The 15,276-nt window shown below is 34.4% G+C and overlaps 1 protein-coding gene across 5 annotated transcripts in view; it reads left to right on the top strand.

Moving 5' to 3' along the window:
• Positions 1-15,276, top strand: part of LOC138175879 (platelet glycoprotein 4-like) — a 57,194-nt gene that overhangs the window by 14,835 nt on the left and 27,083 nt on the right. For all 5 annotated transcript variants that reach the window (XM_069106520.1, XM_069106518.1, XM_069106519.1 and 2 more), the window contains 2 exons: positions 9,885-10,045; positions 14,034-14,178. In XM_069106520.1, coding sequence (XP_068962621.1) covers positions 9,885-10,045; positions 14,034-14,178 — 306 coding nt within the window. The remainder of the gene's footprint in view (positions 1-9,884; positions 10,046-14,033; positions 14,179-15,276) is intronic.

Raw genomic sequence — 15,276 nt, 5'->3', positions numbered from 1 at the left:
GGTATGTAAATAATTGTCAAGCAGATGTCTGTCTACACTTTCTCTATTCAGCAAGAATTTCCCAACTCTGTGAAGTACAACTCCCAATAGAGCTTGCCATCAGTTTATTGAAGGATTATCAGCTCTCTAAGGTAGTGCAATAGAGTCCCAAAAGGGCCCACCTGGTTTGGTATGTTGTCCTTCATGCTCACAGACAATAAAAATGATGTCACTATGTAGGGGTCAAGGTACAGTGTGTCCAGTTATGGTCAATCAGTCCAATATAAGCTCAGAAGTCTTTGCCATTTGTTGGGGACAAATAGTTCATATGAGTATTTGGAGTAGAGACAACTCTGACTTTGTGCATTCCACATTTTTTTCTTTTTTGGAATGTCTGAAGATTCATGATCCTCAATATACCAATAGGAAGGCTCTACTTTCTAAAATATGTGTTACGGAAACCATAACATATGAATTTTCTCCATTAAATAAGAATGCAAGATGCACTGACTTTATCTGACAATGTGCTTATGAGAACCAGCTGTGGCATTGTAGATAGAAGGCCAGCATACAAGTCAGAAAATCCCACCTTTGACATTTGTTGACTATGTGACCTTAGTCATAACATTTAACCTCCTGATGACCAAGGCAATTCTCTCTCTACAAGTTGCACAGCAAGTACTGATCTAGTCAGTAAAGGGAGTTTCCTATACTGATAAAAATCACAGGTCAAGTTCAAATACATATAACACTATTCACATGACAAACTTGGACTAAAGAGGTTTTATAGTTCTCACAATTACAAGTCAAGTCAACAAGTATTTTTTTAGTACTTAATGTTCCCGCTCCTAGGTTAAAATGGGACAAAAATAAAATTTCAAGCCCTTAGAAGAGTGATTGTGCTTAACAGTGTAGGATAGTGAGGTTGAATGGTAGTATATCTTCATGGAAAAGAAAAATAAAGGAGAGAATTATGCTATTGTATATATATTCAAGAAAATGAATGATTAAATAGGTGCAAATGAAAGGTGGCAAGGGTGTGTATGCATGCCCATGTGTGTAGGGTGGGGTGAGGATGGAAAACTTCAAACTAAATTATGTCAGCATTGTAGCAGGAGTGATTAAAAAGCAGATGTGAAATGGAGTAAAGTTGCATAATAAAGCAAAATAGTGAGTTCATTATTGGATTACTGGATTTAGGAACTTTGAAGCCTGCACTATTTCCACATGTCACATATTTAGAGACATTTAGAGAAACTGCAATAGAAGTAATTGGAATCTTGAAAGACTTTTTTTCCCTAATTTTTCCCCATGTTGGATGAAAGTGTATGAGGGAATAAAGGAATTTGAAGAAGATAGATTTTCAAGTAAAACACTGAAGTGGGTTTCTACTGTAGGCCATATTATCGGGTTGCAATATAGACTTTCACCCTAAGGCTTGTTTTTTTTTAATAAAACTGTTTACCAGTGGATGATGATGATGATGAGATGATGATGATGATGAAGATAACCATACTTCTCTAACAGTTATTATGTGCCAGGCACTGTATTAAGTACTTTAGAAATATCCCATTCAATCTTCATAATTCTGGGAGGTAGATGCTATTATTATCCCTATTTCACAGATGAGGAAACAGAGGCATAGAGGTTAAGTGACTGAACATAACCTTTAAACCAGAATCATTCTCTCTCTTTCTCTTTGTCTCTCTCTTTCTCTCTCTCTCTCCCTCTTACTCTTCACCTCCCTTTCTCATTGTGATACAAAACCACTTTTTTAACAAACAAGTTCTTACCTCTTTGTCAAACCTTGATCACTCCCTTTCTCTCACCCTTCCTCACTCCCTCTTCCTACTTTTCTCATTACTTTGAAATAATTTTTAATGCTCTAAGACCATGATCCTATTGATTCATTAATACTATGAACACTTCATGGGTTCTTTGTATAGTTATTTGAGAAAAAATATAGAACTTCCCAAGTCATCTTAGAGAATGTTTCATTATAAACGTCACTTTTCAGAGAGGATTTGAATAATTTTATAACAATAGAAAACATGCAGTCTAATAAGCATTTATTAAATATCCAAGATAGAGAAGTTATTATTGCCAGACTGTAGAGATACAGTAACAAAATGAAAAACAGTCCCTTCCCTCAAAGGATATATATTCTACTGGGAAACATATCATCTAAATGCAACTATATGCATGAAAATTTGTGGTAGGAGCATCAGCAAAACCTTCCTATAGGATGTGACACATGAGATGAGTCTTAAATGAAACTAGCAATTGTGGCCCTCTCCCCACCTAGAATTTTCTACGATGACTTTTCATTTAATATGGATAGATAGTATCTATAGCTATAGATAGATAGTTTGTATACTTGTTTGATATTGTCAAATGAAGGTGAACTCCATGACAGTGGCTGTTTTTCTTTTATGTTTTTGTACCTTCAGCACTTAGCACTTACTACTACATAGTAAGTATTTAATAAATGCTTGTTGATGGTTGACAGACTGGATTATACATTAAGAGGTGGGGACCTGGGGTTGGTTATAATGAAATAGCCTGCTATACAAAGGCAAGGAGACAGAAAATGGACTCCTGAATTTAAGGTATAGCAAGCAGGCCGCTTTGTCTGAGACACAGAATGAATGAAGAGGGGTGTGTATCGAGGTCTGGGGAGGGGAGTTGCAATGTCAAGCATAGAAAGGAAGACTGTAGTCATGAGTTGGTGCTGATGGCTTTTTAGCAGTGAAATGAGGTGGTTTATCATTTAGAATGATCATTACAGCAGTTCTTTGGAGAATAGATTAAAAGAGGAGAGGCTATGAACCAGGAATCCAGTTACTACTATGGTAGTTCTAGCGAGTGATGATGTCTCCAAATAGGGAGATGCTTATGAATATGAGAGGTAATGTGGGAGTAAAAGATATAGAAGCACAACTGATTGGACATAGGGCTGGAGTGAGAGAAGGAGTTGAGAATGACTGAATTCAACATTGATTGCATTTTTCAACTGAATTAAAGGGGGTTGAAGGAGGGATAGATTTAGTGAAGAGGAGATGTGTTTTGGCCATGTTGGGTTTGACATGCCTCCAGGACATCCAGTTGGAGATATTCAAAGTATAATTGCTGATAGGAGAATACAAATTCAGAGCAAGATTAGGACTAGGTATATAGATATAGTAATCATCTGCATAGAGATGACTAAACTCATGCTATGCCCAGTAGGGAAAGAATAAAGAGAAAAGAAAAGATCTAAGTATGAGTCTTCTCAGACCCATGCAGTTAGGAGGTAGGAGATGGAAGGAGTCTAGACATTTAACCCTAGTCTTCCTCATTTATTGAGTGAGGAAATTGGAACCCAGAGAAATTACATGAGTTTCCCTATATTACTAATATTAAAAAGCCTAAAAGGCCAGATGTGAGCCAGATCCTCTGACTAAAACATGTTCTTTCCCCTGTACATGTTGCTTCCTATGGATAATGGATTGATATGTGCACTATAGTGCATAGAGTACTGGAATTGGATTCAAGAAGAACCGAGTTAAAAAAATGGTCTCAGATACTAGCTGTGTGACCCTGTTTGCCTCAGTTTCCTCATCTATAAAATGAGCTGGAGAAGGAAATGGCAAACCACTCGAGTATCTCTACCAAGAAAATCCCAAATGGGGTCATAAAGAGTCAGACACAATTGAAAACAACTGAATAACAAAAAAATGGACAATGATTAAGTTACAAAATAGTCTATCAGGTAAAAGGAGAAGCAAGGGAGAGTAGTGTCAAAGAAAAGGAAGAAGGAGAGGCAGGGTTATCAGTAGTGTTGCAGGCTGTAGGAGATCCCAAGAAGGAGTGTTTTAGTTGAGTGTTGAAGTCAGACAGAAGCAAGAACATAAGAGACTGAGTAATGGAACACAAGGGAAAAAAGAGAAATAAATGTTTGACTATTATATTTTTCAGAAGAGTTGGGCATGGGGTGTTGCACTGATTTATATGTATTCTCTCTTTTCCATTTACTAGTTTAATGAGTAGGTTAACCATTTACTCTGTGTTCTTGAAAGATGAGTTTTCTTTAGTGTTGTGTGATGCATTTTAATGCCTTATGAAAAGTACAGTTCTTAGTATTATTAGTTGAGAAGATCATGAAATAGAAAAATCACTGGATGAGATATCAAGAAAGTCTTATCTGTTAATAATTCTTTGACTTTTGGCAAGTCACTAAAGATATGTGCCTTGATTTCCTACTGAGAAAGGTTTGGACTAGGTTTCTTTTGGTTCTAAAATCCTGTAATTCAATATTTGCCAAAAAAAAAACTAGAAAATTATCATTAGATGAAAATTATCTTTGGAGGTATCTAGGGGCTTCAATAGATAAAGCTCAAGAACTGGAGTCAGGAAGACATAAATTCTAATTTGCTTGCCTCAGTTTCCTCAGTTGTAAAATGGAGATAATAAGACTAACCAACTCCCAGGGTTATTGGGAGAATCCAATGAAATAATTTTTATAGCTTTTAGCATAGTGTCTGGAACTTAGTAAGTGCTATGTAAATACTACATATTATTATTGTTGTTATTGTTATTAGATGAATATAGAGTTTCTTATCTTTAAAATGGGAATTATATTTGCATTATTTACCTTACATGGTGATAAGCCTCAAATGAGATACTATTTAAGCCTCAAATAAGATACCTGTGAAATGTTCTGCATTGTATAAGAAAAAAAATCACATCAATATAAACTTCTGTCAAGCATATGGTTTTAATAGCATATTTGTTATCTGCATTGCAATTATAAATAGCATAATAAATCACCAACATATTAATACAACAATTATTATCATTGCTATTACTACTTGCAAGTTATCCTTACTTAGTTAAATTAAAGTTTCAATGGCATTGGTATTCATACTCTCCCCAACCTCCACAAGGCTTTAGTCAGCAGCTTGAGATTCAGCTGCCTTACAAGCTAGATTGTCTGTTGGAATACTCCAGTTCAGAGGCAGATGCTGATTTAAAAGATCCAAACTGATGGAAAAATTCAAGATCCTTTATTATCAGACTCCACTAAAATTTACTGGTGCATCCACAATAGGCTTTATATCTTATTTAAAATGCCTTAGACTCAGAGGGGGGGGAATCAAACCTTTCTTCTATCCTATTATCAAATAACTAACTCTCATATCTATTTAGAAATTAGGAGATACATGTGATTTCATATCTCATGTTGGTATAGGAAAGAGGTGCAAACTAAAAACAAAATTGCAAAAAAAAAATTCTAGTGCATCAGAATCATCAGGAAGACCTCAGTTCCTGTTTTAGCTTATTCATTGTTTCCTTAAGTAACCTTCCAGCAAGCTACACTGTAGTAGGAAGAACATTGGCCTAGAAATCAGAACTGGATTCTAGGGCTGGCTCTTCCACTTACTAGGCCACATGATCTTGAACAAGTTAATAAATGTCTGTGGGCTCCAAATTCCTTCTCTGAAAGATGTTAAGTTCCTTTCCATGTATAAATGCCTATTTCACTTGAATTCATAAGAAAGGTATATATGGGGTCAAGATTATAATGGTAGTAAGAGAGGTATTGAATCTTTTTGTGAGCACACACAGAGACAAATGGAAGATGGCTTGTTCCCCACTTCATGGGTGATATAGGCAGTTAATGCTACCAACTAAACTCCACAAATTATACAATTCTTTAAGTGTTTAGAGTAAGCACAATATTATGCTTAGGCAGCAAGGGAAGTGGAAGAAGGGGAATGTAGCTATGTTCTCATTACTGCAAATAATGAATTCCCTGAAGGGTTCCCATGTATTTGAATTTATACTATTTGAAGTTATAATTATGTAAAATATAGCAATTGGTTCCGGTCCAGAAGAATTATGTAGTGCTATTCGAATATGTGGGAGCCCTTCATTGGATTCATTATTCAAACTAATTGGGGCCTAGCTGTAGGTTTAAAAATATAGTGGCCTATAATCTGCAGAAATTTTTAATTCTAGTAGACATAAACTTGTAAAAATAGAAAAAAAACAAAAAGCAATTCGAACAAATTAATATTTAAGCAAGTGGGAAAGAAGATAATTATTCTTGCTAAAATTTCCAGTAAGAGTTGTAACTCTTTATGGAGGAAGTTCTTTTTAAATGAGTTTGCTTGTCTTCAAAAGGCTCTGACACCCCTTCTGTCACAGGATGATCTTTCCCCTAAATACATTTAATGTAATCTATTCCAGGATCCCCAACTTACTACAATTATGTAACTAAAGAGTCACAGATTTTTTTCAGCAACAGCATGTAATTTTTTTCCTGTACTGAAAGCTATTCAAATAACCTTACCCTACTCGATTAAACAATTTGCTAAAATAATAGTATAAAATCTTGCCTTCATCAGCTAAATGTTTGGAACAATCTTTTTGTCTCAAAGTGAACAATTTATTCACCAAATCAAATGTACCAGTTATAGAATGCCCCTTTTCCTCTCTAAAATTGTCACTCATCTTCCTTTTTGGTAAAATTTGATATTTGTAACCCTTATTCCCAAGAATACACATTCCTAGTGTAAGAAACTCCATAAATAGAATTTGTATATATGACAAGACATCGAGACAGTGTTTATTTTCTTCGATGCTACATGAGGAAAAAAAGTCATTTCCATGAAAGATGAATTGTGTATATAGATGTATCTTTTGGTTTATCATGGTGAAACTAATTTCTCACCTGTTTGGGGTTAATATGGGACCACTAACAAAGACCACAACCCCTTAAGGACTTCCTAGAAAAGTGTGATGGAATTGTTTGGCACAGGGAGGTTAAGTTTCCCAGGATAGGTAGAAAAACTGGATTTCAACCAAAGTCTTCCTGGCTTGACCCACAAATATCCTCTCTGCTACAATGATTCTTTTGGTGGACTTAGTAAGCTGTGGAAATAATTATTTTTGTGGAATCTTGGAATACTTTCAAAGCTGTGAACATGCAGCAGAACTAGAAGGTGATACAGTATATAAATACAACAGAAACACTGTATTTGAGTTTAAACCCCAGTTCTTCACTAGATGTCACCTTGGAAAAGTAACCTAAAATCACTTGCATGGGCCATATGTGAAGCAGACAACACATTAGACTTTGAGTTAAAAAGGCCTGGGTTCAAATCCTACACCAGAAACTTATTAGCTAGGTTATTCTAGACATGTTATTTAATCACCATCAGCCTCAGTTTCCTCATTTATAAAATGGAGATAATGGTATCAACTTTGCTATGATTTTTGTTAAGATCAAATGAAAAAGTGAAGTTTGATCTCTTTCTCACTCTTTCCCCTGTTCTCACTCTCCCTATCTGCCTGCACCCCTGTCTCTGCACCTCTCTCTTTGTTACTCTGTTTCCATCTGCGTCTCCCTGTATATCTTCTCCTCTCTTTCATCTCACATCTCTCTTTAGTCTCTCTTTCTCATCTCTCCCTGACTCTCTTCTTTTTTCTGTCTATACATTGTGTTAGCTGCTATCACAACCAACACCATCATTTTTGTCATCATTGTCATCATCATCATCATGGGCATCATCATCAGAATTTTTCACAATGTTTCCATAGAAAATACCTACTTACCTCATGATATATGAGGTTCAAATGGAAATTATTTGCCAATTGCAAAGTACTTTATATTACCATGACAATGATACAAATAATAATATCTCACATTTATAAACTATTTGTGGTCTGCAAATTCTTCATAAAAATCCTTTTGAGATAAGTAGTGGAAATATTATTTTTATGTCATTAAAAAAAGATTTCTTCCCCAGTGATACTGTCAAAAAGTAGCAAATATAGAAGTCAGACTTTTGAATCAGTCTTTTGATTTTGTTTTCTTTTATTCATCTCTTCTCTATATTATGTTATATTTTTGGATGATTATAACTGGTCACTTAGACAGTATTGACTAAATAAATTCTAAATAGATCAAAACTTCAGAATTTTATATATTTTTAAATTTCTTTCCACTTAAATCTAGAGCCAGTTCTCCTTCTGGGAATTCCTTCATGTCACACATTAGACAAAAAGAAAGGGGCTCTGAAGATGGGAAGGACATTCAGAATTGAAGTACAAAGCGTAGATAGTGCAGAGTAAGGTGGAAAGAAGTTCAGATGGAATCAATCCTTGGGAAAAGAACAATTGACAAAACTATTTCTCTTTTCATGACTTTTTTTTTACATTGAATCTTTCTGATGTCTCTTTCTTTGTCTTCTCCATATAACTAGGATAAAACTGTCCTGACCTGTGCTTTCTTCCTATGGCTCACCATTTGGAATATTGTCTATCTCAATTTCTACTTTTTCCCTTTCACATGGTAACTGTGTACATGGCAAGTTAATTAAGAACAACAAATTCATTTTATGGTGCCTTTTCTTTATATAGGAATTGTACCACTTTCCTCTGGAAAAAAAATGATGATTTTAATGTGTTTTAATCTATTTTCTTTAAAATGTGTATATATGTTTTTCCCTTAAAAGATAAATCTGTGACTAAAACAAATACAACTAGCATTTCAGTGTGGGACTATAGTTTAGATATTTTCAGTATTTGCAGGGTTTATGGAAAGGAATAATGTGGTTAGAGAGACCAACATTGATACCATTTGCAAATATGGATACTGTCCCTACAATGTGCTACTTAAGAAGATTCTGAAGACATTATACTATACTAGTCAAGTTATCTTCTATATGAAGTAATTCACCAGCAGCTTTGGAAATATAGAATTTGAGTTCATCTCAGTCCTGAAATCACAGACTAAAACAAATAAAAGGAAAAGTATTTTAGAGTTGGAGTGGCTAGGTGGCACAGTGAATAGAGTACCCGCCCTGGAGTTAGGAGGACCTGAGTTCAAATCTGCTCTCAAACACTTAACACTTAATTAGTTGTGTGACCTCAGGCAAATTACTTAGCCCCAATTGCCCTGCATTCTCCCCTCCAAAAAGCCAAAAAAAAAAGTATATTAGACTTGAATATGAAGAGGGGAAAGTTAATATATGGTACTTTTGGCTAGAAACTTACTGATTTCAATCCTCCCTTATTCTACTTCAGATGACTGTAGATATGAAAAGCTAAGCCAATGAAACATCAGCTGTCTCAGACCCCAACCTGGATAAGGCTTCAATTGATGGTTTGGGGTAAATGTCTATTGTCAGAGGACTAGCCCAGCTTAACTCAGAGACTTATTTTTTGCCCATAAAAAACTCTGAAAAACCACTTACTAATGATTGCCATCTATGTCATTGGAGTTCCCTTACCAGTTGGTACACTTTACCAATGAAAGCACAATTCTTCAAAGTAGCAAAGTAGATGACTGACTCTCTCCAGAGTTTTTCAAAGACTTTTGAGCTGCCTACTTAAAATTCGATCTTTCTAGAACAGAGTTCTTTTTTTCTTTAAGAAAATAACTTTTTTAATATTTCTGTATTTTTTTAGCTGTTGTTTTGGTCCTTTCCCCCCACTTTGTGATTCATCTACGTGAATCACACACAAACAACCAGGTAGCTTTTTCACTGGTATGAAATCCTCATATCATATTCAAAATTTACTTAACATTTTGTTGCTAAATTTTGCAATAAAGTTGCTCTAGGGTTACTCCTGCTCTTAACAATCATTTCCTTAATAACACAGAAACTTGTTTGCACTGTTGCAGACTTGCTGTCTCTTGACAAAAAATTAACTTGAAAAGATTCCTACAATAATTTAAAACAAATTCTGTTGCAAGGATGTGGCAACATTGCAGGGTGACTTTTTGGCGTGTGTAACAAGGTTGCTCTATTAGTTTTCCATTTGGGTGATGAAATGTTATGAACTCCCACTGCTATACTCAGCAATTTATTTTTCTGCAAACTAATCCAAATTTACTGTTTTCTTTTTCTTCATAGCAATGTGTGATTGAAGAAGGAACAATTGCTTATAAAAACTGGGTTAAAACAGGCACAGATGTTTACAGACAGTTTTGGATATTTGATGTGCAAAATCCGGAAGAGGTGATGATCAACAGTACCAACATTAAGGTTAAGCAAAGAGGCCCTTACACATACAGGTAGATCAATATTCAGCCAAATAAATGACAATGCTTCCTAAATTACAAATGCTTTTGCTAAGGATTTGTTTGTAAATCCTTTGCCTGTTTTACAAAATGGAATATACCTTGTTTCTTCTTGGGATGAGAGAAATAAAGACATAAAAGGGGCAGGTCTGGTGGGTTTCCTCAATAATTTAATCAGTAGCAGAAAGAAATATCATGTATGTTTTAAAATTCCACCAAATTAATCAAACTCTGGATAAATGCAAATTTCTTTGATGACTTTTTTTATTTCATTAGCAAGAAATTAATTTCTCCATCTTTTAGAGCTGTTCATATTTATTATCATATTTTCATATTAGTTCAGTGGTTAGATGTAAGTGCTAAGAAGAGAAATCTTCTCAGAGACTTAAAAATGAAAATCAATTTTGTCAACATTAAATATGTGCTAGTTTCCTTTAGGTTACTATACAAGGTCCACACAGTATAGTATATATGGTTTCTAATTAAAGAACTGGGATGTTGAAAACCATTCAAAAAGTTTTTTGCCTATATTTCTTGTTTTAGAGACTAAAAATCCAGGGCCTTCCTTTATTTTTTCCAATAATTAGACTTCTGAAATATATGTTTATATACCTCTGAGTAGATTAATAGAATCTTTGAGCTAGAAATATATCTTAGAGATCATAGAGTCTAAAACCTGCATTTTACAGAGTAGGAAACTGAGGCTAAGAGAAAGTAACTTAAGTGTGTGACAGGGGAGCAATGAACCATTTTAGCTTCCTAACTTCTAGTCTGATTTTTCTTTCTAATATAATTTTCTGCTTCCTATTTCAGTGATTGAATTTAATCTTTTTGTTAAATTAAATGACATTGTCTAAATGTGAAAACATAGAAAGGGATTAAAAAAAGAGTCTGATTTTTAAAGAAATAAATAGCAGGGGGTGGCTAGGTGGTGCAGTGCATAGAGAACTGGCCCTGGAGTCAGGAGGACCTGAGTTCAAATCTGTCCTCAGACACTTAACACAAAAACTAGCCATGTGACCTTGGGCAAGTCACTTAACCCCAACTGCCATCCAAAAAAGCAAAGAAAAAAAGAAAGAAATAGCATAATTTAAGAATGTGGTATTTCTAATTCCCAAACAAAATCCTGTCACCTTTTCTGCTAGGGGCCAGTAGAAAGAGTTTTGAATTTGTGATCAGAGGGTTTGAGTTCAAATCCAAGCTCTGTTATTTGCTACATCTGTGATCCTTAGCAGATCAATTCATCCCTGCAAGCCTGTTTCCTCATCTGCAAATTGAGGGGGTTGGAAGATCTGAAAGGTCCCTTCTATCTTGAAATCTATGACACCATGGTCTGCCCCCACCCCATCTATGGATGTTTATATTCCTGTTTAAATTATTTATAAAGCTTCTGTCCTAACTGGTCTCATAGTTCAGCACCCCATATATCCTCAGTCATTGTTCACATTAAAATTTTCCCTTACCTTCTTTTCTTTTATTGCAGACAGTATTTTTAGGGTCAAAAAATGAAGATAGTATTCAATGTAGAGTAGTCCCTTTAGGATGAGAGTTGGGTTTTTAATCTTTCTTTTCCTTTTTTTCTTATCCTGACTACTTAGTACAGTGCTTTACACTTAGTTGGCACTTAATAATAAATACATGTTCAATGTACAATCTCACTCCCAAAGAAGTTTAAAATTTTGTAAAACTTATATCCCATTATCTGGTACCACCACCACCTCCTCCTCATCTTCCTTCTCCTCCTTTTCTCCTCTTCTTTTTCTTCTTTACATTTCTCTTATTTTTCTTTCTCCTCTCCCTCCTCCTCCTCCTCTTCTTCATCTTCCTCCTTCCTTCCCCTCCCCTTCTTCTGCTCCCTCTTTTTCCTCATCCTCCTCTTTAAAGTCACTTCCCAGAGAAGTAAAAAGGAGGCCTGTTTGGTTAGTGAATACTTATTCCTAATATGCTAGCAAAAGTAGTAACTCTTTCTTCTTTTTGATCCTCCTACAGTAAAATAAGTAAATACAAAACAGGAAAAAAAATCACCGCCATTTCCCTGTTTCCACATACTAGATTTGTATGAACAGGAGCTTTGTGAATCTCAGCAGAAGTATGTCTGCTAGATAGGTGATAATATTTAGAATTAGAAGTTACCTTGAGGAAAGTAGTCATTCTTCTTCAGCACTGTACCTAGACTCAGAAAAGTCCACTTTTATAAACCTCTTAAGTTTCTCTAAAATCTGTTTCAAAATTTAGCTGTACTGAAATTCTTATATCCAAACCAAATCCTCTTTTAAGATATTCTAACTTTGAAACCGAAAAAAAGAAAAGCAACCATTTGTAGGTGGATAATGTTTACCGTTTCCTTTTGAACTTACCCTTTGATAAAACATGGACAAAATCCATATTATGCTTCATATTCAGATACATAGTACAATCACAAATCTTTTTCCAGAAACTGGGGGATGGAAAAGACTACTTTCAGTCCAGCATTTTCTTTTAAAGAGTGCCATCTCTTGGCTAGATTTTGTAATTGCAAAAACAGCAAACAGCCATATTTAGGTCTAAATCATGGCTATTATGAACATATTCCTTTAAAATGAATGTAAGGAATTGATCATGGAGGTTATAATATTCATAGCCATTTATAATGCTATTCAATTATATGAATGTAATTCTCAAATTACATGAATATTATTCTCAAAAGTCCATTTACACAATTATAATTCTCAAAAATCCAAGAAACTGCCTGGAATGGAGAAAGGATTCAGCACAATCTACTTTTAAACAATTTCTACAGCTTCTAATAAGGAGATAATAAATATATCATCTCTATTAGTTGATCTTTCAAAAAGTTAGATACTATATAATTCTATCATATCCTAAATATAATGAATGAGGCTTTGGCATAAAACCCACAAATTTTGATTAGATAGATAACTAGATACTAGATAACTAAGAACAATCATTTTCTCAAAAAAGCAGATGTTGTGATAACCATTACAATCTCATTGATTTATTTTGTGCTTTCTGGTCAATCTCAAAATGTTTTGTCCTAAAAAAGGCCTTTTTTTAATTTTCTTTAAACATTTCTATTTTTATAGATTTTTTTCAGATTATGGTTTATATGTGAAAAAATAAGTGAACTTTAAGTTCTAGTCCATGAAATTAAACTCAATATATGAAATTTCCCCTTGGTTTTTAATCTCTCCCTTCCTACTACTGACTACCAAGATATGACATTTTTTTTTCATTCTAACCATCCACCTTTAACCTCCATCTTTGAAGGGACTAGTTGAGTTAATAATATATTTAGCAAAGATCACCTTCATCCCCATCTTCTTTAAATAAAGTGTGTGAGTAGGAGTCACCTTATATATAGGTATAGCTTAGCTGTATGGACCAAACTCTCTTTTCTTCCTCAGTTAGCTATTTTCAGATGCAAAAAGGGATATGAACTTTTTAAGTTTCTCTTATTGCTAACTATAGCCCTGTATGTATAGTTCTTCCAATAAAAGTGTCTGAGGTCTACATATCTATAATCAGACTAAAAATATCAGGCAGCCTCTTAGACAATCAGCTATCTCTGTGAAAGAAGTCTGATAATTATTTAAGATAAGCTCTGGCTAGGGGATGAACTGTGACTCTTTATATTGTAAATGACATTGTAAGTTTAAAATTGCTTATTAGGGTTAACTAAGAAATCAGACCAGAGACTCAGCAAATCTACCAAAATTATTATTAATTAATCCCCACTTTATGTAAATCACCTCTCCTGAGTCTCCACATAGCTAAAGAAATCCACTTAAATATGTAGCTAATCTATATATTCCAGCCTTTGATTCAAATATACATTCACATGAAAACAGTTTATTTTTTATCCTTGGTATTACTTTATATGTACAATTGATGATTATTTATAATTTTGGTAGATTATACCAAAAGATTTATTATAATATGTGTTTATGAAGTTATTTTTTTAGATTTTTGTTTTGTTTTTCAGAGTCCGCTATCTAGCCAAGGAAAATCTAACTCAGAATGAAGACAACACAGTGTCTTTTGTGCAGCCCAATGGTGCCATCTTTGAACGCAGACTGTCTGTTGGGTCAGAAAATGACACCTTTACTGTTCTCAATCTTGCTGTTGCAGTACGTGTGTTGGGATGGGGCAAGGGTGGGTGGGGGTGGTAGAGTGGTGAGTAATAATATAATTTATTTGCAAATCCCCTTGGACTCCATTAAAGTCAGCTTGTGGTTAAAATGATTCTGATACAAAGCAGTTGAAAAAATCCTAGTCTGATATAGAACATTTTGCCTATAATATGAGTATTAATATAATTCCAAATACTAGTTTTTAAAAGGAGTCATCAATTCATGGTAAATTTAAAACACAAAGTAAGTGATTGGGAAAAATAAATTCAAGACTCAAAATGGAACAATGATTTATTTAAAGCTGTTCTTGCCTCTTTCTCAAGCTTATTCGTTTATTTCCTTTCTATTTTTGCAGATGCTTAAGTATCTAGGTCTTCATTCATAATGTGATGACTTTGAATAAAACATTGAACTTCCTTGGGCCTCAGTTTCCTAGTATATAAAATGAGGTGGTTGGACAAGATGACCCCTCAAGGCCTTTGTAATTATTAATTTGTGACACCAAGATTTTTATTCAGCCAGTGTGTGGTACTGGAATTTTGATAGTGAAACCTCATCGGATTTGGAAATAGATCTTAAAAGGATGGGGGAAATATGACTAAGCATAAAAAAACACATAAGAACACGAGCATGGTATGTTTAGGTTCTGGCTAGATTTAAAGGCTCAAATAAGAAAGAAGAGGAGGATGAGATTACATAAATGCAGCATGTATAGTTTGGGAGAATACTAAATGCCAGGATGAGGAGTTTGGACTTAGTTCTGTAGTCAGGGAGAACTAATAACACATTTTAAATGGAGGTAAAATTATAAAAGTAGAAAGAAGAATAACAGGTTTATTGATTATCCTTTTGGAGTTTAGTGTGCAGAATAGATCAGAAGAGGAAGAAAATAGATGCCAATTACAACATTATTGAAAGAATTATAGAAGATAATGATAGGATAAAATTGTCTATAGCTTCTTTCTACCCTCTTCCAGCACAGTGAACTTACTTTCTCTCTCTCCCCCTCTCTCTGTCACTGTTTCTATCTGTGTCTCTCTCTGTCTGTCTCTTTCCTCTCTCTCTCTCTCTCTCTCTCTCTCTCTCTCTCTCTCT

The sequence above is a fragment of the Petaurus breviceps genome, unplaced genomic scaffold, assembly GCF_028583685.1.
Source record: "Petaurus breviceps papuanus isolate PSGF00001 unplaced genomic scaffold, PetGlider_PUasm1.0 79, whole genome shotgun sequence".
NCBI lineage: Eukaryota > Metazoa > Chordata > Mammalia > Diprotodontia > Petauridae > Petaurus > Petaurus breviceps.
The sequence above is the reverse complement of the archived record's forward strand: the minus strand, read 5'-3'. Positions and strand labels throughout refer to the sequence as shown.